This window comes from Erithacus rubecula, assembly GCF_903797595.1.
Source record: "Erithacus rubecula genome assembly, chromosome: 3".
NCBI classification, from domain to species: Eukaryota; Metazoa; Chordata; class Aves; order Passeriformes; family Muscicapidae; genus Erithacus; species Erithacus rubecula.
In genome coordinates, this window is record NC_136689.1 from 127,206,820 (window position 1) to 127,228,001 (window position 21,182).

At 34.7% G+C, this 21,182-nt stretch overlaps 1 protein-coding gene across 13 annotated transcripts in view; it reads left to right on the plus strand.

Moving 5' to 3' along the window:
* VPS13B (vacuolar protein sorting 13 homolog B) overlaps positions 1–21,182 on the plus strand; it is a 425,465-nt gene that overhangs the window by 91,888 nt on the left and 312,395 nt on the right. For all 13 annotated transcript variants that reach the window (XM_079302470.1, XM_079302474.1, XM_079302464.1 and 10 more), the window contains one exon: positions 714–898. In XM_079302470.1, coding sequence (XP_079158596.1) covers positions 714–898 — 185 coding nt within the window. The remainder of the gene's footprint in view (positions 1–713; positions 899–21,182) is intronic.

Here is a 21,182-nt window from a genome sequence, read left to right on the forward strand (position 1 = left end):
ATCAGTCTGTTGCTTTATTTCAGGTAATAGTGTGTAAATTAGGAAGAAAAAGTAAGTTACTGACTTTGCTATAGTTTCTTGTAAAGCATTCTTGTTGATGGTGGTGGATTATATTGTCATAGAGTAATTTATTTCCCAAACAAATGTCCTTTACTTTGCCCTATCTCCTCCTATTGCTCTTCCCCAATTAAAAGGTAAGGCATTGAAAAATAATAGAACCACTTAATGAGCTCTGTCAGCAAAACATAGAATATGGGCTTGTTTGTATTTTGATGTATGAATACTGTCTATGTGTTTTTGGGGTCACTAACTGTATGCCATTTAGTGATGCACTGTAACCTTTGTAAATAAAAAATATTTGAACATTAAATTTCTGAACAGATGTTTTCTGTGTTCTAAGTATCTACACTTCTTTAAATAGCTCTTATTTTGGTGGGAGCACATTTTATTAAATATTTTAAAACCAAGAGATATTTAGATAAAATATATGATTTTTTACTGTCACGTTCTGGAGGGAGCTCTAAAGTTAAATAATGCAAGAAGTTTCATTTCAATGTAAGTAGAATCAGCTCTTAGAAGAAATCTAGTAGGCAAACAGTTCCAGCCTTTCAAGCTAACTGCTTATAGTCTAATATTCTGTGACTAAGTTTTAAAATTGTCATTTTTATGTGCTCGAGTAATGATTTTTCCTCTTTTTCTTTTATTTTAAACAGGACCAAGCGAGCTCATGTCCCACTAACAGAATGCATTTTTGAGCTCCCTAATTTGACAGTTCAAGCAACTAGAGCTCAAACCCTTCTGCTTCAAACTATTTATCAGAGCTGGTGTCATCCTGTTGGAAATGTCAGTTCAGTGGTGGTAAATGAAGCTTTACTGAATGAGGTTTTCCAAACTTCAGGTAAAGATATGATACTTTTGATTAAATATTTATTGTTGTACAGAACACTGCATGTTAATGTCCATATAACTATACATTTAAATCCAGGTTTTTACTTATAGTAGCTAACAGGCAGAATGTTTTTTTTGTGTGTCTGTGGGTATTTATAGCTCATATTTGAAATCCAGGATGTAAGCTAAGCCACCCAGCTTCACTCCTTGGCACCAATTTCTGGATGCATTTAATTTTCCCATACAGGATAATTTTTCCATGCTTCCCTCATCTGAAACATCCACTTTTGCTACCTTATATGGAACAATGTTATTACTTCAGGATCATTCAGAGGTGAAACTGGATTATTAAGGGCTTTATTAATCAATGGCATACATTGAATTCTTTGAAGGGCTGCAGATGTTTCTCATTATTTTGTAAATAAATGTTACTTAACTGTTGTGAAATTGCTGAAGATATGCAAGTGTTGGTGATGATAACATAAATAATGAAACTTGTTATCTGTCATGCTTTTGTGAAACACCCATAGATTTTGGGAATATATTAGGGATTTTGACCAGTTTAGAGAGGAAACTAGAGTTTTCAAGTGCATAAAGGTCATCCAGAAAGTGATTTTTTTTTATTTTTTATTTTTAAGATTTCTATGCAGGCTAGAATAATTTAGAGCTGTCATTTTTTACTTGTGAATAAACCCGTAACAAGAATAACAGTTATTTTGGAATATCCAGCATTGCCAGTCTTGGGGAATGTGTTACGAGAATGATTTAGGTACAAAAAATCATGATTTGAAGCAGAGTGGTGGATTAGACCTCTGGAAGTCTTTCCACCCTGCTTTTCTTGATCCTTTCCATTCTTCTCTCTCACTTTTCCTCTTTATTGAAGTTAAATCTGTGTTGATCTAATGTTGCAAAAGAACTGTTGTATTTTTGTGCAACCTTGGGATATCTGTTTGAAGTTCTTTGTTTTCCTTCTTTTATGAAAGTCACTTTTGTCTTTATTCCTTCATTCTGTGTGGATCATCTAAAAATGGCATTGTGACATTTAATTTTCAAGTCCTGGTACTTGTGCAGGTAGCAGGTTTACAATCCACACCATGGAGAAATCTGAAAATACAATTGTTTGATCACTTCAGATGCTCTTAGGGTTTGCACATTATAGCTAGCCTGTTCCATTATTTAACATGTTTCAGTCAATCAATTCAATGAACTGTGAAACAGCTCTGCTAACAGTATCTTTGCAGAATAGAAATCTTGACCTTAAGTCCTTCAAATAAAGTAAATGAACAATATAATGCACTTATTTTGATCTTTTCTTGTTCATGGCTTAACGCTTCACCTGGTAAATGTTACACTTCTGTAGTTTGCTTGGTGTTAACTAGGCTGAAGGCAGCTTTTCATTCAATGCTATGAAATGGTTGCTGTCAATCCTTTTTGTCCAAATTTTTGGCTTGGTTGATTCTGTAAGCCTGCTACCTTTTGTTTGAATACTGTTGTGTAAAATGTAATATTGTGCCTTGTTGAAAGTCATCCTTGTAATTAGGGTCAGCTTCCACATACTTTAACAGAAACATGGATGTGTGTAGGCCTCTAAAAAGTATTTGACTGTATTTGCACAGGGAAGTTGAAATTTCAGCTTTTCTTTTGTCATTTTTCTTCCTTAATTTCTTTTTTTTTCTTTTTAAAATTTTTTTAAATGAACTAACTATAAGAATAATGCAGTCAATAATGAACTTGTCAGTAAACAAGGCACATCTGTTAAATACTTCTACTTACATTCAACTTAGTTTCTCCAACATAAAACAAAAGTGGATGGATGTTTCTTGGGAGTCTTGTTTTGAGTTCCTGCCTGGCACTGCATGGCCCAGTGCTCCTTTAGGCTTGTACTGAGTGGCCTTACCTGGCTCATGTCTTGGGCCTGGCACTAGCCTGGCAGGGTATTTGGGCTCCCCCTTCTGCCACTGTGCCTGTGAGAATCTTTGTGGGTGAACAGATGAGCTTTTCTTGGGTAACCTAAACTCTCAAGGAAAAAATTGCCTTTTTCCCATGGTATTGTGTTTTTCATCTGAACACAACTTGTTTTTGGCTATGTGCAGAAGTAATACTTGAAGAAAATAGCTTCCCATTCCCATGGTTTGGTGGATTAATTTTTTTTATTGATTTGCTGCAATAATGAAAGTATAAACACTTGTTTTTGAATTGCTATTTACTGTCCTTCCTTTTCTTTTTCTGATTATGTTTATATTAAATTGTAGTGTTCTTGCAGGAAAAAGCAACAATATACTCAAAGATTCCCTTTCCTTCACTTTATCCTATTTTTCAGGGAATCTTTTTCTTGAAATTGATTACTTACATTCTGCTCTTTCAAAGAATCATAAACTGTCTTTCATGAATACAGTAGCCCAGATTTTCTTCTATGTTTACATTTTCAAACTTCTAAAAGCCATCTTTATAACTAATTAGAAATATAGCAAGGCAAACAACTATGTCTCTATCCAGATTTTTTCCCCTGTTAAAAGTAAATTAAAAAAAGCCCTCCCTATACATGACATTATTCTGAAAAGAAAGAAAAGGCTGATGTATTTTGTCTTCTAATTGTAATAGTCTGCTGTTATCCTGAGATTTCCAGTGAATCTGACTGCTATAGCAGGATTTTATACTCAATGTAGCATCATGCTTGTTTTGTAATTTGTGAATGAATTATGTCCTCCTATGGGAATGGTCTAGTTATTAGCTACCTGCCCAGATCTGTTCTACCAATTTTGAAATAAACTGTGACTTGAAATTTTTCTTCTCTAGGTAGCTCCTCATGCATAGCTAGTCTCAAATGTGTTTGCCATTTGTTTACATAGCCTACAACTTTCTCAACTGCTTGTGTCTGTATTGCCACTTTCTGTGTGTGATTGAAGAGTACTGTTGGACTGAAACAGTTGTTGCTGAGCTCTTTATGTCTTTGTTGGGGCTTTGTGCCAGGTGCTGTTGAGAATGTTGGCCACTACACTCTCAATATACAATTCAGTATTACTTGAACTCAAAAGTGGTATCACAAACCTTTGTAACCTCACAGCCAAGATATTTTTCAGCAGTTATTGTGCTAAAAGCATAGTCATATGCTTTTTCCAACACAGGCATGTCTTCCAGTTTTAGAACTTTATCACTGAAACTTATAATATAGGTTTACAATATGAGTTAAAATGTTCTATAGGAGAGGAGCAGATAAATTATGGGAAAATAGAAATAAAAAAATGGAAAGGAAGAAAAGCAGGAGAAAGAGAATCACCTAATAGAAAGGGAAGAGAGGCAGAGGAAAATAAAACAAGAAGCAGGTAAAATGTATCAAAGTAGAAAAGCAGTAGAAGTTAAGAAAACCAAAAATTAATAGGAAGACAAATACAGATAGATGAGTTGCAGGAGGGGAAAACCTCTGAGAGGAGCACATGACCATTGGCCCTTTGACCTGCTGGGAGAGGCTCACCAGGTACAAAGGCCCCTTTGGGAACCTGTTTGCTGGGTAAGGCTGACAGACCTTCTATGGATCTAGTTTAAAAAGGGAGCTCTGCACTGTGTTCCCACAAACATGTGAACAGAGTTTATTGCTAGTGTCTGGAGTTCTCTACTAAATTTTCACCTGGAGCAGAAATGTTATCCTGCTCCAAAAGTTCTCTCTAAGGTTATTGAGACTGAAGTTGGTCTAGGGATTGAAAACAACCTCTCTATCCTCTACAGATTCTTTTTGGTGATAGATTAATGGAATGCTAGAAAGGGAAGATTGCTTGAAGATTAACATTCTTCTGTCTCCCATCTACTTTGCTCCCCATGTTCTTCAGAAACTTCTTCCTACTAGAGAAAGACATTTTACTCAAATATTCCCTAGTTTGTTATTAGATTACTGTCTTCATTAGATCATCTGAGAGGTTTTTTTTTAATTAACTTGCCCAAAGGAAAGCTATCTGAAAAAAAAAAAAAAAAAAAAAAAGAATTAAAGTCTCTAAAGCAAGTTGTATGTGTTTGATTTCCGACAGAATTTAAAAGTGAAATGCCTGTACTACCTAAAATTTGTATTTGTCCTACATATTACTAAGGTTTCTTATCTTGAAACTTCGAGTAAAAGAGGCGTGCAGTACTGTGACTGATTGAGCTCAGAACTTGTAGAGGACAGATGAAATTAATATGTCAAGAAAGATGTATGATTTTTACTCCAGAAATTTTTTATAAGCGTGTTTAAATATTATGTCTGTCTTAGCTTGATGTGATTTTAATCTGCTAAGAGCAGGTTTTTATTTATAAATTATATGGAATTTAATCAAACTTATGAAAGCACTTAACTCCATTGCAGTTGCACCTTTTGTAATCTATATATTTAAATGTGTAGTTGTGAAAAGATATTTTTAGGGTTCTTAGATGTCAGGATAGATTAAAAAAATAGATAATATGAGCAGTTAAACTTATTAATTGAATGAATAGGCATCATCATTTAAGTTGAAGATTGATAGAGACTGCTTGAAATAGTTGTGCAAGAAAAAAAGAATAGAAAACTTAAAATAGATGGGAATACAAGTCACAAAATGCAGCATAGCAAACAGAAAGTAAAACAGCTGCAAACAGCTTTTTGTTCTTTTTCATGGGTCAAGAAAAAGCATTACTAACTTTTTAATGCGTTACATCTAAAATAAAAAAAAACAGCACAAAAGCAGTCTTCAATCCACATGTAACTCTTTGGAAATTTATGTTTTGGTTTAATTTTATAATCCTTTTGGTATACAAGCACAACAGCATGTTACATGTCAGTTAAATAATGTGAGTTCTTATGCTTGTGAAGCATTGCTATTCTGCATTTGAATCACTATAAATGTGCAAACAAATATGGATTTGAAATGCTTTCTACATATTACATATATAGATGTTAATATTATTACAATTATTATTATACAATTAAAAGAATAAAAATAAGTATACAAATTACCAAAATATGAGGAAAACGTCATTAGTTAAGATCTTTCAAAGGTTAAGCATGATTAATCCTATAGAGTAATTTTACTGTGTATTTTTTCCATTATTTGTTGGTAAGTACCTGAAACACTGTTTCTAAGCGTTTCAGCCTGCCAAGAAAATACATACACAGTCACACATGGCTTTAGTTTACTCTGGAAACTGGAACTTGCTACCACTTTTTCCTTGTCCTGTTCAGGTAGTTCATTATTTTGTTGACAGTTCAGTTCCATTAATCTGGTATTTTTGGGAAAATTGCTTGCAGACCTTACATTTCTCTACAGAAGGTGATCAAATAGGCATTGAATCCCTCATGTAAATGATGTCTTAAAGTTAAAATAAAATCTATTTTCCAGAAAGTAACTGTAAAACTATTTTATGCAAGATTTCATGTGGGATACCTTAATGGTTGAATAATAAATTTTACCTCATAAAAATGAAATTCAATAATACAGTAGCTTTCTCAGCGCAGTAGCATCTGGTTGAATCTCATGAGAGCCAATATTTTCCAACTCATTAGGATCATGTCGTTCTGTATGTCGTCAACATTGACTTAGCCAAGCTACCTTTACTTACATAACCGCCAAACTATTAAATAGGTCTCTTGTGGAGTGAAGTCAAATATTCCTCTTATTTTGCTTTTGCCTTGGAAGAAGAGAAGAAAATGTGCATACTGTAACATTTAAACATCTGGTCTAAACCACATCAGGGTAACAGTGAGGAAAGTAACAGAATTCAGTATTCTTCCCAGGTGTACATATAAAAAAGGGTTGTGGAGCTGCTGCATAGTTCTTTTAACCACTTAGGAAAAAGACTAAAATAAGTGACTTGCCTTTCTAATACCCCTGTTTTTAAAACTACTTTTTGCCTCTTGCCTGCTCCCTTTGCACCAAACTCCAAAACACAAAAGCCAGCAAAAGCCCAACATGTCAAAATTTAGAGGTTAATGCAGGTTGTTCAGCTCTATCTTCCTTGCAACATTCTGACATTTAATCTCTGTTCCATATAACATGGACAATTTTGCATTCATTTGGAGTAGTTTGAATTGAAATTTCTGTCTAAAATTGAAGTGTAAGCATCTATTCTCTTAATTGCTTGGGAGTGGCAGGACACAGCTATATGAAACTTACACAGTATAAAGAGATTACTGTCTTGTGTGGGTGGTTACCCATATGTCTCCTCATCCTACATGTAGGCTCAGAATGCAATGTGTATATACTATTATTTTTATATGTTGTGCATTTCTCTGGTAGATTATCAGCCCTATTTTCAGATGGAAAACCAGCATGGATAAGCAACCTAAGAACCATTTATTCTTTAGCTTAATTTTTTAAGCTTTATATAGTCATGTATGAGATTTTATTTCCTCTTGTAGTAAACATTTTCAGTGGTAGTCTTAAGTAATGAACTGACTTGCACTGAAAGAAGGTAGGTGGGATATTTTATCACTTCAGTATGTAATCAGTGAGATTTATCTTGCTGAGTATCTGAAGAAATCCTCTGCCAGAAGCAATGGATCTGTTGTGTCCTGAAATGAGGAACTGTCATGGAAAGTATGCATTGAAAACATACATACATAGAAAATATGCATAATTATGATTGCCTTTTAATTTTCTTTCTGCTCTAATTAATATATACTAATAAGCTTTGAAATTGAAACATACAGTATTCTGATGAAAGAATAGTGGTAGGCATCCTTACAGCATCCATACAAGCTTAACTTTGATTTGTAATGTGCTCAAGAGTCTAATGTACTACAAAATCCACAAAAGACTTTTTAAAATGTCTTTTTGTGTTGAAAGTGAATGTATACATACTGTCAACAGAACAGTGAAAGAGAAAAAGAAAAGATAAAAAAATCAGTAGGTTGTGGAAGGAATACATGCATCCATGAAATCCGTAGCTTGCATAAATATATGCAATTTTTTTAAGCTGAATTATTTCAGAGTTGCAGGAGAGCTCAGTTCAGTGTCTATATTGAAAATAACAGCAAATTCTTGAGTATGTTGGTGGGCTACCAAAAAACCAAGACACCTAAGTTTAGAGCTATAAATAGTGCCCTTACTCCAGAGTCTGTAGTTTAGTTGCACAAATAGCAGTGGAGTCTGTGACTGAGAGCACCTGTTTTGTTTGTTCAGCTGCTAGTTTGTTGTTGTTGCTTGTTCTTGTGCACAGATAGCAGAGAGGCAGGCTGCCTTTTTGCCTTGTTCTAGCAGCCAGATATTCCATCAGGTGAAAAACTCTACTGGGAGGTTGAGGTGGTGGCTTCTAAGAGCAATAGAGCATGTTGAGCCTAAACTACTAAAATTCAGTGTTGCAGCAAGAAGGCTAGAAGAGCATAAGTCTTGAATCTGCTGCATAATAGAAACTGAAGATTTTCTGGGAAGTGTTCAGAGCACACACAAAAGAAAAGTTCAGAGATAACAGAAGGAAAGGTTATGGGGCTTTTTTTGAAGGCGAAGAGACCTTGTCAAATTTAGAGTGAACCTGGAAACCATCAGTGGTTGCTGATATAAGAATTAATTGTGAATGAGGCAGCTGTAGTGTTTTCTTGACATCTGTGTTTTTTAAGGAAAAGGTTCATGCAGAGGTGTTGCAGTAGAAGTATTGATGCCAGTCTGCCATTTTCTGAGCGCTGGTCTTCAGAAAAGCAGAAGAAACTAATTTCTTTGTATCTACCAAAAAATAGTAGGGTTGTCAGAAAGTCCGAGTTGGAAGGGTCTACAGGAAATCTCTGCAGTTCAATCTTCTGCTAAAATCAGTCATTTATGGGATCAGACCAAGTTCTTCAGGGCTATACCCAGTCAGACTTGAAAATCTCCAAGGGTAAGAACACCCTATCTGTCTGTGCAGCCTGTGCTACTGCTTGACTGTTCTCATGGTGAGAAAGCTTTTCCAATTCCAGGTAGAACGTTTCATATTTCAGTGTATGACGATTCTCTTTCATCCTACTACTGTTCACTTCTGCTTAGAGCCTTCATCATGACTGTCTCATACATACAGCAAGGCTGCTAATGTGTCAGATGTGTTACTGCTGGTTTTGACCTTCTTAAACATTAAAACAAAGCTACAACTGAGAAATCCTGACTAGTCTTAACACTCTGCAGTGGTGACTCAGATCCTTTTTGTGTTCTAATTCTCATGCCAACTAGATTTGACCTGAGTGTCAGTGCATCAGTACATAAAAAATAAGTCATGATATTTTCTGATTAGTAAATATACTGATGTATTACATGAGTTAATTCTGGCTTAGAATATCACTCTCTGCTGATTTAACATTTGTGGGAATTCCCAAAGTAAGCATCTCTCTTTTTGCCCTTTTGATTAAAGACTCCTATTTTGTGGGATACTCGTTTATGTAGTGAGATATTCTGAGAGGAAATGAAAATGCATATAGGTGCTACAGCACAAAGAAATTATTGCAGTTTATGATCATTATGGTATAATGTTTTCTGTTCATAGTTTAATTGGACATTTTTTATTATGTTTACTTATCTCTTTCTATTTATTGAAACAACTTGAATCACTTTAAAAGAATATGGAATGCCATATAACACATATCTTCCTCCTTTTTATTCAGAATGAGACATTTCAGTTTGGAAAGGAACAGACTAATTAGAGGCTTTTGATCCTGATGAGGCAAGAAATATCACGAAATTTTTAACATGGTAGATTATTAAGGAATGTGAATAAAATGAGAAAACAGTAAAGATAAAATTGAAATATTCCTGTGGAGAACTTGTAGTAAAAATGTGTTTATTGTAGTAGTAGTTTTTAGGGAAACCCCCCACCAAGGCATAATGAAAAGTAGATAGGTTTAAGAATAAGCAAGTAGAAGAAGCATCTCTTCTGTTTGCAGATATGTAATATTGATCACTGACCTTGAGTAGCATGGTTATATATGTATAGTCTTGATCAAATAAAAGTTGTACTGGTCATGGGACAGATCTCAAGTATTGGACTACTGCTTAAAACTTACTAGTGTCTACAATACTAAGAGTTAAATATTCTCTGGAGTTACTTTTATGGAATAAACTCTAGTGAATGGTATGGAAAACCTTGTGAGAGTGTTTTGGTTCTTGTGGCAAGGTAGAATGGTAAATACGAATGGTATTCTTGCCATAGGGATACCAGATCATTATGTATTGCAATAGTAATCTTTAGTCTGATGTCCCATGTAATTTCTTATTGTATTAAATCAAACTTTTAAAAAAGATACATGCCTTGTAATTATTTTAAACCTAGCAATTATAGATCCAAATCCTGTTTTTTTTTTATTGCATGGATATTCAAGAAAAAGACATTATTCTCCAGGAATATATCATGTTGGGGAGTTGTTAAGCTGTTAAAAATGCAGGTTTTATGAGGAGTAATTATTGTATTTCTTGCAGTCAAGAATAATGTTTTTTCTATGTGTCTAGTCCACTTCATAGCCATAGAATATAATTAATACAAGGTATATTTAATATGGTAATAGTAAGGACAGAAAGTGTATTTTTATTGGAAAATACTGAGTTTCAATTATGGCAGCTCTTTTGCCTATTAATTTTTCACTTAGTCTTATGTGTCTAAAGCAAGTAGTTCTTTTGGAGAAATATTCTACCAAAAGTAGAAATACACAGTAACTTAGAAAAGTAGTAATGATAAGGGAAGCAAAGTCAGGTTCTCAAACATTAGGTTGTCAGAAAACTAGTGAGCAAGAAAACACTTAAATTAACATTTTACAGTTTTGATTTTGCTATTGGAAGGTAATTACTAAGGAGCTAATATAGGAAGGGATGTGTTGTTACAGTGTTATTTAATGGTATCCAGTGAATGTCCCTTCTGTTTGTGTGAAGTGTAATAGGAAAATTACAAATGGCACAAGCAGATGTAGCTGCTTTGATTTTGCTTTGAAGTGTTGTACTGCTGTAGGCAAATATTCCTTTCTGTGTGGTATTATAAATGTATGTATCACACTATGTGAAACACTAATCAAAATCTTGGATTCTAAGGAGATGTCAGAGGTATCTGTATAACCACAGCTCCCAGATTCTGGAATATTTGTCTTATGTGAAATAAGAGCTCTTATACCTGCTTAACATTGTCCAAAACATATTTTGTAACAGGGCTGCTGGCTATTCAAGGAAAGGAATCAGAACTATTTCCAGAAAAACGTTTGTTTTATTAGATCATCTAGATAAGCAAAGTCCCTAGTCTGATTTAAGTTTCTTTCTTTTATGACTATATCAAGTTCAAACCAAATGTGTTTTGCCTTTTTTTTCTTTTTTGCTTTAAGTGTAGCATGCTGAAGAAATCCAGATATTACACTGTCAGGGTGATTTCTCACAGTTTGATGCTGTGGCTTTGCTGCTACATCTTGTTCATGCTCTTTTCCTGCTTTTACTGCATTTTTGTCAAATCCTGTGATACTCAACTCTTTTCTTTATTGAAGTTTTTGGTTCTAGTCTTTCTCCATTCTCCTTTTGATTTGTGGCTTTTTTTTTTTTTTTTTTTTTTATTTTCTTGAATACACAACAGGGGACCTGAACAGTTAGGTGTGGGTAGGTAGAATTGTCTCCGGCATGGTAGTTTCAAATGTTTTTATCATTAAAGATGCTTTCTCTGAACTGAGGTTTATGATAACAGTTTCCCCCTCCCATCATCAGTTATTGCAGGGCAGGGAAGTGACTAGAAAATACAGAAATTAAGAAATGCAAGTCTTGGGTAGTGTTATAAAAATGTTTTAAATCTTGACTTCTGAAAAGGGCATTCTTATTACTATTCCAGTAATTATTAAAATTTTCCAATTTGAAGACATGGAGTTTCCTTTTCTCAGCTTGCTGTTGGAATAAGAAAAGCTTAATTGCTCTCAGGGATGTGAGCTTGTTGAGAAGCTACATTTAGTTGTTCAAATGAATTATCCCCATAGTGGAATTAATAGTGTAGACTGTTTCTGTTTTCTGAGCTAAGTGAATACTGGATAATTTAGAGTGAAATGCAAGAATTCCAACATTATAGAAACCAGCCTGATGAGACTTGGAGTACCCTTCATATGATTGCTTAGGTTTTACCTGGCTTGTGTGACATACCACAGCTGGATGTAGCACTTCTGTCAACTGCTTTATTCTTGCATTAGTTATAGTTTTTCATTCTCCTATGTAAACTCAGATTTGAGATGTAGCCAAATACCCAGTATTTTAGTAGTTGGAATTACTGGAGAAGGTTTTCAAAGTAATAATGATTAAAAATACTAATAAATTAATCATTTGCTTTATTGCAAGCCAAGAAGACCAAGAAGTATTTTCAAACTGACTGATTGCTTTCATAAATATTTTAGAAAGTCAGGGAGTCCATAAGATGTCAGTTTTCATCTATCTCCCAGAATATCTTCCTTACCTTTTTGCTGTGTTTTTAAAGAAAATCTTTTAGGAAAAGTCCACTTTTTGCTGTCTCAGTATCAGCCTTTTTAGTGTGAACTCAGTGGCTCATATCAGAAATTATCTAGTGTCTTTTGGTTTCAGTTTGAATAGTGAAAAATACATTCTCCAGATATGGTTGTGCCTCTTGTTTGATAGATAGTTTGATAGTCCATTTGGCTTTCTTATTTTCTTTCCTGATATTTTTGCTTTCAGTGCAGTATCCTAAATTCTGTTCCCCTCTTTGAATGATTGTGTCATCTCAGAAACTCAGACCTTGATTACATTTTAAGATGCAGAATAACTCTTTTTTTTTTTTAGTACCTTTGGATTTGTGAAGGATGAATGTCATCCATCTACAGAGAGTTCAGCAAAGACGTTAAATAAGAACTTGGTTTAATTGTTAGCTTGATAAAAGGGAAATTATCAAACTTGTGCACTTCCAAAGGATGACTAGAGGTAGGGAATAAAATTGGGGTTTTGTCAGAGGAACTTTGGATATCACAAGAGTCTGTTGTGATTTGTGATCAGATGTGAGTCCAGTATTACCCTGTAGAAAAGATACAAGTGGCAGCCCTGTCATCCAGAAGGGCACTGCCTTTGCATCAAAAATTACAAAAGCAAAACAGTTTCTTCTGTTATGGTCTGTTAGCAAAGGAATTGGAAAGAGGGAGGATGATTAATTTTATTTATGTATTTATTTTCTAAATTAGTCATACTGTTTTTCATGTTTTCCAGGATTTAAATGCAGTTTTTTATGAGTGCTTGACAATGAATATTACTGTTGTAAATAGTTATGACTGTGCTTGTTATGCTTTGTCAGTAAACATCTGACGGACAGGTTTAGAATTGTAGTGTATACAGTGTAAAACACCTGTTAGATATATGTTATACTTAATCTTTTTGCAGATTCTTTTAGAGTCACTCTTGGCTTTTAAAGAACATAGTTTCTGTGTGTATTCAAGAGCTTTTCAAATGCTGTGGAATTGTGTTACAACAAAGATAACGTACAGTTCAGAGGGGTGAGCTACACTATTCTGGGCATGCCTTAGGAAATTGTATCTAAAAATATACTGTTTGTGCCAACAAACCAGATCGCTTCAGAGACATTAGGAATCCATATATATTTATATCTACTCATTTTGGACTGAGCATAAGCTTTAAAGCAGAGCTTTGAGGCACTGACATAACAACATTTACAGTTCTGTTGAAAGCTGGTATGATTGTGCCTTGCTGTAGCTCTCATAGCTCCTGGTTTCATCAGTTAACTCTGTATTCCATTCACTGGGCTTAGATGAGGTGGTTGTGATCACCAAAGTGCTAAGCACTTGATCTTCTGTCTTTCAAGAGAGCTTTTTATAAAACTTGCTTTGATGTGTACTTCGTGTCCAGGCTACTTTCCCAGCGGGATCGCTTTTATGCCGCTGTCTGTTCGTGTGTTGCAGTATCCCATATGTTATCAATGAAACACAGCTTGCCAGCAGATTTTGAGCTTATCACCAAGGTAGTACCTCTACCATATTCAGCAATAAGATCAGCATACTTCTTTAACTCATAAAGTTTGCCTTCTGAAAATTTGCAGGAAGTCTTGAAAAATTCTCTTCACAGGTACGGAATATTTCCTAAATGCAAGGAAAAAACTATCTGAAAAAGGGAATATACTGGACCAAACTATTGTCATGACCTCAGTCTTCACATCTCATGCCCTCCCACTTCCTTTGCTGCCTTCATTTGAATGATTTGCTGAGTTTGAATGTAAGCCTTTAGGCAAGTTTCTTTCTAACAATGTCAGTAGAAAGCTGTTCTGACTTAAAAACTAAATGGCAAAATGATCAACAGAAAAGAGCTGGTGATTTTTACAGTATTGTAGTAAGCTCTAAAAAGTCCACACTCATGGTTATGAGATGAAATAAAGAAATATGGTGCAGAGCATTCACCGAAAACACATTTTTTCAGTATTTGTCTATTAAGTATTCAGTCTATCAGGCATTCAGTCAGATATTGCATTTGATATGGTAGCACTTGATGAGAAAATTGAACTGCAGCAAAAGAAGCTGAAGACTATTTTAACACAATACCTTGTAGCATGTGTCCAAATAAATAAAATGGATGATTTTCTAGAGAACTGAGTGTGTGGATTTCCCTCAATCTTACATTCTGTAGCTGGTCTGAGTCATGCAGGTTATCATTTAGGTTTTTCTAATACTGTCCAATCATCGAACTGTATGCATTCTTCCAGGGTGACCCTGAGACTGTTTTATTGTACCAGCTAGCTTTGTTCTTAGGCTTACAATATGCCATGAGTATCTGCAGGTTAATTACATGAGTATTGTTAGATTTTCTTCAATTCTTCCTTTGAAATTTTTGTTTACTGTAATGCAATAGGATATCTGTTTGTAGAATAAAAAGGTCTCTATGGGTATGTCACATTCCCTAATCTCCTTTGCAGCTTGAAAGATTACTTTTACTCTGCTGGATGTATATAATTGCACATGCTGAATATATTTGAACATATTCATATATTTATTTCCTATGCATTTATAGTACTTTAAAAGTTTCTATTGCAAAGAATGGGCAAACTTGAAGCTTTGATGTGCCAGTCTGTGTTGAAATGGCTGTGAACCACAGTGTAAATTTTGTAACCAACTCTGACTTTGCTTTGATTCTTTTTTGAAGCTATTTTCATTAATAATAAGTTGTAGTCAGTTAAGTATTCTCATAATGCAAATGGAAAAGATATGCCCTTAATTTCTGTAAAATCCACTTCAGTTTTCTTCTGTACTTAATAGTCATGCTCTGTTTCACTGAGGTAGTGCAGAGCTTTCTTGTTTTAGCACTTTCAAAGGTACTTAGTACAGCTGCTATTGAAATTGCAGTTGAGAGCTGAAGAACCCTTATGTTTGCTTCCCTCTTTGGATACTGCTTACCAGGTGGAGCTCAGGAACCTGCTGGCCATAGTGTCAGGATGCTTCCTTCTTTTTGTAAGCCATAATATCTGCCACTGACTTTTTATTTCACCTATGTTAAATACAAATATAACCTCTCAGTCTTTATATTCAGATGTTGAATGTAATTTTTTTTGCCATTTTTTCATAGCTTTCCCCAAATGTAAGCATATAAACAAAAAGCGCATCAAGCTGAGGAACGACTCCATGGTGATTGTACTTCAGATTAACACTCTCTGTTGTCTTGTCCCCTAAGAAGCCTCAAAGATCAACTTGACTTCCAAATGCTGCTAAAATCATTCTTTTGAAAGGCCACTGATCATCTTAAGGCTTTATGTGGACTTTGGAGAGACGAGACTTACAACAGAAATGCATGCAAACCTTAAAAAATTTCTTTGTAAGAGGCAAATCTACTTGTATTTCAGTCAATTGTATTTTCTATTCAAAATGTAACTTTTCTGTCTAGCATAATGAGGTACAAGAAGTTCCATTATGCAAACCAAATCCCATTAAAACGGTGCTTTTTGAGCATGACAGTAGTTCATGACTGTAACAACTTTGTGAGACTGCAGGGGATTTTTGATAGATTCATCCTGGTGTTTAAGTACAGCAGGAAAATCCTGCCACCTGCATTTTAAAAGAAGCAAAGTTGGATGATCACAAGACTTCCTTCTCTTTCTCTTCATTTTGTGTTACTTGATATTCACAAATTTTCTGTTTGAAATGTTGGTTCCATCAGTTTTCTAATTGAGGCCAGCTGATTTCTGAACTATCCTCTTGTTCAGGCTGTCTCTTTAGTGTAGCTGGCCCTTTCTAGGTGCTAGCTGTTGTATATTTTGCTGGGTTTTTTTTTTTTTGTTTGTTTGTTTTTTGTGGGTTTTTTTTTGGGGGGTGGTTTGTTGTTTTGTTTTTACTTTTGTTTTTTTTTCCTTCTTTACTAGCTCTTTAAAATGCAAGATATTAAATCTTGGTAGTCTAAACACCTGGAAACTGATTTGAAGTTAAAGAAGAATAATACAATTTTCTGATGACTGTCATGGCATTCATCAGTGTAATCTTTAAAACCAAAAAACCTCCCAAAACCAAAAAAAAAATCAAAAATTCTTTCATAGTGATTCACCTATTTAATGGGCTGGGGGAAACATAACCTTCCTAGGAACTTACCAAGCAGCAGCTATTGAATAATCATCTTTATGTATATATATTGTCAGTAATTCAGAGATACACTGTGATTTTAGACATTGGCAAGAACAAACCTCTTTTTTTAATTGAAGATTTTCATTGAAGATTTAATTGAAGGTTTTTTAATTGTAAGGCATTTATACGTAGCTGTCTACCTCAGATATTTTGTGTTTTTCACAAATTCTCACTGGCAAGGGAATCTTCCTTATAATAAGGGGGAAACCCCTGAATATGGACATATTTTAGCAGCGTTCTGCTTAGTCAAAGTGTTCTGTGGAGGAGATGACTTGGATTTGAATGATTTCATTATTTCTAACAAAGCTGTTCATACTGTTTCCCTGCTACAAAAGTTGATGGTTTATGGACTGCTGTGTAATGTGGATAGAAGCCTTTGGCTGTCTGTCCTTGCTGTTGGATTTGAAATGAGATTTTCTGGCACTGAAAGCTTTGATGTCAGGAAGGTTAGATAACTTCTTTGCTTTCTGTCCTTGATGTGGACCATCAGCTTTTTTAGCCTTGGAATCTGTGTCAGATGAGTTCCTTAAGCCTACTGTGAATTCTGCATATTTTATCCTGCCTTTCCCAGTACCACATAATGTTGAGCAGTGCTACTTTTAAGTTTTTAGTTCCACACCTGTTTCTTTGTTGGAAAAAAAAAAGGCTTTCACAATATATAGGTACAATAGAGTTCTCCTTTATATCATTCTCATCTGTGTTAAGAACTTTTTGATATTTCAGTTGTAGGACTCGGTTTCCCAACAAAAGTCATGTGACATCAGCAGTGAGGTGCAATAAGAGCTCTCTGAGGATTACTTAAAATAGAATGGAAGACTTTGAGTATATAAGGTTGTGTGGCCTTGAATGTGATTTTTATTTGATATATGAGCTGTGACATAGCTATTGCATGACTGAGATGTGCCTGTAAGCGATGTAGTGTACAGATGGGGTTTCTCTGAAACAAAGCCAGCGACTAAATCTGAATGTGCTCATTTAAAGGGTAAAGAATACTTTGTAAAACATATGGAAACATTTCTATGTTTTTTTCATTAAGAAGCCTTCTTAATCCTTACGCATTTTTAATGATTGTCCATGCTAATGTGTAATTTACCTGACTCAGGACTGCCTGTGCATCAGTTCAGTTTAGTGACATTTGTATGGTGGTATGAATATTTTATTTTAAAACCCATTGAATATACTTTTCTATTATTCTAGATCTTTTCATCATTTCGAAGGTGAAATAATCCTTTTCTCAGAACTGTTGGAAAAAACTCACCATTATGTATTGCAAAACACTTTGTTTAGGAAGAATATAAAACAATAGTAATAGGGCTGTTGCACAGTAGGGTTTTAATTAAATGGTTATTGGGATCCACTGGTATAAAATCCAGAATTATTTAAATTTGAACAAGAAATGTACACCAAATTTATAAAAAAGGATCTCACTACTCAAAAGTATGGATGCTGAAAATGTGCAGGAACCATAACAGCCCACAGCTCAGCAAGAGTTTTCTATGTTGTGCTATGTCAATAGGAGAATTGAGCATCCAAAGCATCTGAGCTGCTGTGGTTTGTAATTACTTGCCAGAACCCTGTGGAAGAAATACATGTTATTGATTTATTTCATTTTATGGAAAAATATAAAATACAAAATTTCTAAGCACTAATTGGTAAATTTTTCTACTCAATTTATTTGCCAGGGGTGTGAGGTGAAAATTGCAAATCCTGAGTTTTTTAGTTCTGCCTACATATTTGCCACCTGATTTTCCTGGTTGGACTACACTTTAAATTTGAAACATCCTTTAGCAGTATCTATATCATCTAATATATATGAAATGGGTTTTTTTTTTTTCTATGTCCAATCCGTAGTGGGTTTTAACTCTAAAATGCATTAAATGAATGTAGTGATGGCATTCATAGCTGCTCTTCAGAATTACTAATTTAGCAGAACAGGGTCCTAATGCTTGAGGTTCCTAGGGAGTAGGTCAAAACAAAAATTGTTTTCCGTAGAAAAGAAGGGTATTAAGTACATTACAGAGCAATGGTTTGTGTTTTCTTTGCAATTGTGATGTCTCATCTATAATGAGTTTTGCTTTGTGCCCCCAGATTTTTTTAAACTATTTTTAAAGTCTGACTGTACCCCAAATGGAAGGTATTAGGGTTCAAGAAACAAACACATAACACTTGGATCGAGGTCTTACAAAATCAGAGATAGTCTTTTAGAAACTTCTGGCACCTTTTATTCTTATACATCCTCTTGAAGTATTTTGGTGCCAGATTTTGATTCGTAGGCATGTTTATAAGGTTGGGGGGGGTTTTAATACCTCATCAGTCCTGTCTTATAAAGGATGTGATTTATTTTTGGGATGTAGGACCATACTACTATGTATAGGGGCACTATGCAGCTTCCCCACATGGATAGTCAAGCAGATATGTGAGCAGTTTGTTCAGCTTGTACATTTAGATGGAAACTTGTTTTTTCTGAGGGTTATTTTTCAGTCATTTTAGCTGTTTTTCTGGCTTTTAATGGGCCCACATCAGCATGAGAGGCAATGGAAGGCAGAGGGGATGATGGCATTGCCCCAAATGGAGAACACCTCAAAGGTGAATGGATTTATAAGCTGGTCGTGGTATCACTCTCTGCAGCAGTCTCAAGCTCATATTTTAATGCTTCAGGTTATTTTACTTTCTGAAGGATGTACAGTCTTGCAGGTTAAGATCATTGACATTCTTCGTGTATTTAATATAATTATTAATACTAGCTTCTTATTGTTTGCACTGGACTCAGGTAAATGGCCCAGGATTATTTGTACTTCATCTATTAGTGCTGAAATCCATATTGTCTCAATTAATAGGATGTCAAGGTTGATGAAATTTTACATTCTGCTGTGCTGTAATGTAGCATTGTACCAAAAATACTTTGTGCATTACTCTTAGAGGTAAAACAGCTGAATTTTCTTCTTACTGACATCCCTACATTGAAAATCCACAAAGCAGAGATATGCAGTGGAGATGGGATTTAGTGTCTTGATTTTGAAAGAGGAACTTTTTGTTACGAAGTTTTCTACACTGCTACTATTTGGTGGTCATTTCAGAAGATATTGCTACTTAACCACTCCTGTTTGATGAAATTTCTGCACGTATGCTGTTGTGAAAATTTCATCTGGCTTTTTTTGACCTTTAAGAGAAGGGAAAATATCAGCACTGAAAGTAGATGAAAACTTTGCAGATGTAAAAGGAGAAATTGGAAATGGGAGTGGAGACAAAAAAAAAAAATTGATTATAGGAAGGTATATATGGAGACTGTGTTTACAAAGGGATCCTGCAGTTGTGGGGAGTTGTGAAGCAAAGCCTCTGTACAGCTGCAGGGTATGCAATGCAAAGAAAACTGCTATTCATATCCAAAACTATGCTAAACATTAATATTATCCCCAGCATAAAACCAGTTTAAATATTTTTAGTAAAATGTGCCATGCCTGGCAGGTTGGTTAACAAGACCAGTGCTCCTTGTATGGTATTACTGGAACAAATATGAATTTATTGTGCTTACTTTTGTGGGAATGGTGGTAGGGTTAGTTTGGTTTCCTGTGTTTGTGCAAATACTCGAAATGCATCTTCTTCAAGTCTCTCAGGCATCTATTTCCTTCTAATTAATTGATTTCAATGTACAAAAATCATCTGTACATCAGGCTGTATGACTGTATTCTGTACAGTTTCTTACTAAAATAACTAAATACATTACCTCATCTCTTAATTGCCCAGTTATGCCACTGATGACCCAATGCTTACAGCGGAAAGCTGTCGCCATTGAAGCTCAGCCAAACTCCAGGGACCTCTGTAACATGCTGCTGTAGGCAATTCCTAGTGTGTAGAGCCAAACACCTTTTTCCTTTAGTTTCATTTACACTTTCATTTGCTCTGGGATTTTTTTTTCCTGAGAAAGACGGACTTTTCAGTTGCTTGAATATGTAAATGATCTCTGTGTTTCATCATCACTGGGTGCAGTTAAAATCTTTGTTTTCATCTTTGTTTCTTTCTGTTTCTCTTGAATATGTAATAGATTTGTGAGCAAAGTACTGTTCAGCAATACAGCTGAGATTGTTTCGGTAGTGTTCTAAGATCCTTGTCATTACTTTCTTTTTGTTTGCCTTCTTATTTCTCAGTTTATGCATTGCAGCAGAAATGTAGGCTTCTACTGCAAATCTTCAAGAGTTGTAACAGAAATGTTAGCTTATGTGCAGCTAGCAAACAGCTTAATGAGTTGTAAAACTATGGTGTTCATTTAAAAAAACCAAAACACAAAACATTGTCTGTATAGAAGTTGGAGTCGTTCTAAACTAGTAGGTTTATGAAAACTGCCAGCAGCCTCCATTTTCAACATTAACAACTGTCTTCTGGGGAAATAAAATTTGATCTTCAGCAAGATTATTTTTTATCTTTCTTTGGCCTTAGCCTACAATGGTGATATACTTAGCAGAAGAAATAATTTGTTGTGTAAGGAATTTACTTTTCTTTTAAATCTATGTCTTGTCTCTTTTTTATGCATTGCATTTGTGTGTGTCCATATCAGTATGGACATATTAAGATTCAAATGCCCTTTAAAGAAGTTTTAGGGTAGTATGTGTACTGTTAGGGTAGCTTTACTTTGTTAAAAACATTTAAATTTCTTTTTATTTGAATCACTGTGTGGGGTAAATTGTCTTCCACAAATCATGTTAACTTCTCTTTACTTGATGTCCTGTTGTAAATATTTTATGTCTTTTGTGTATTCTCTCCTATTGCAATG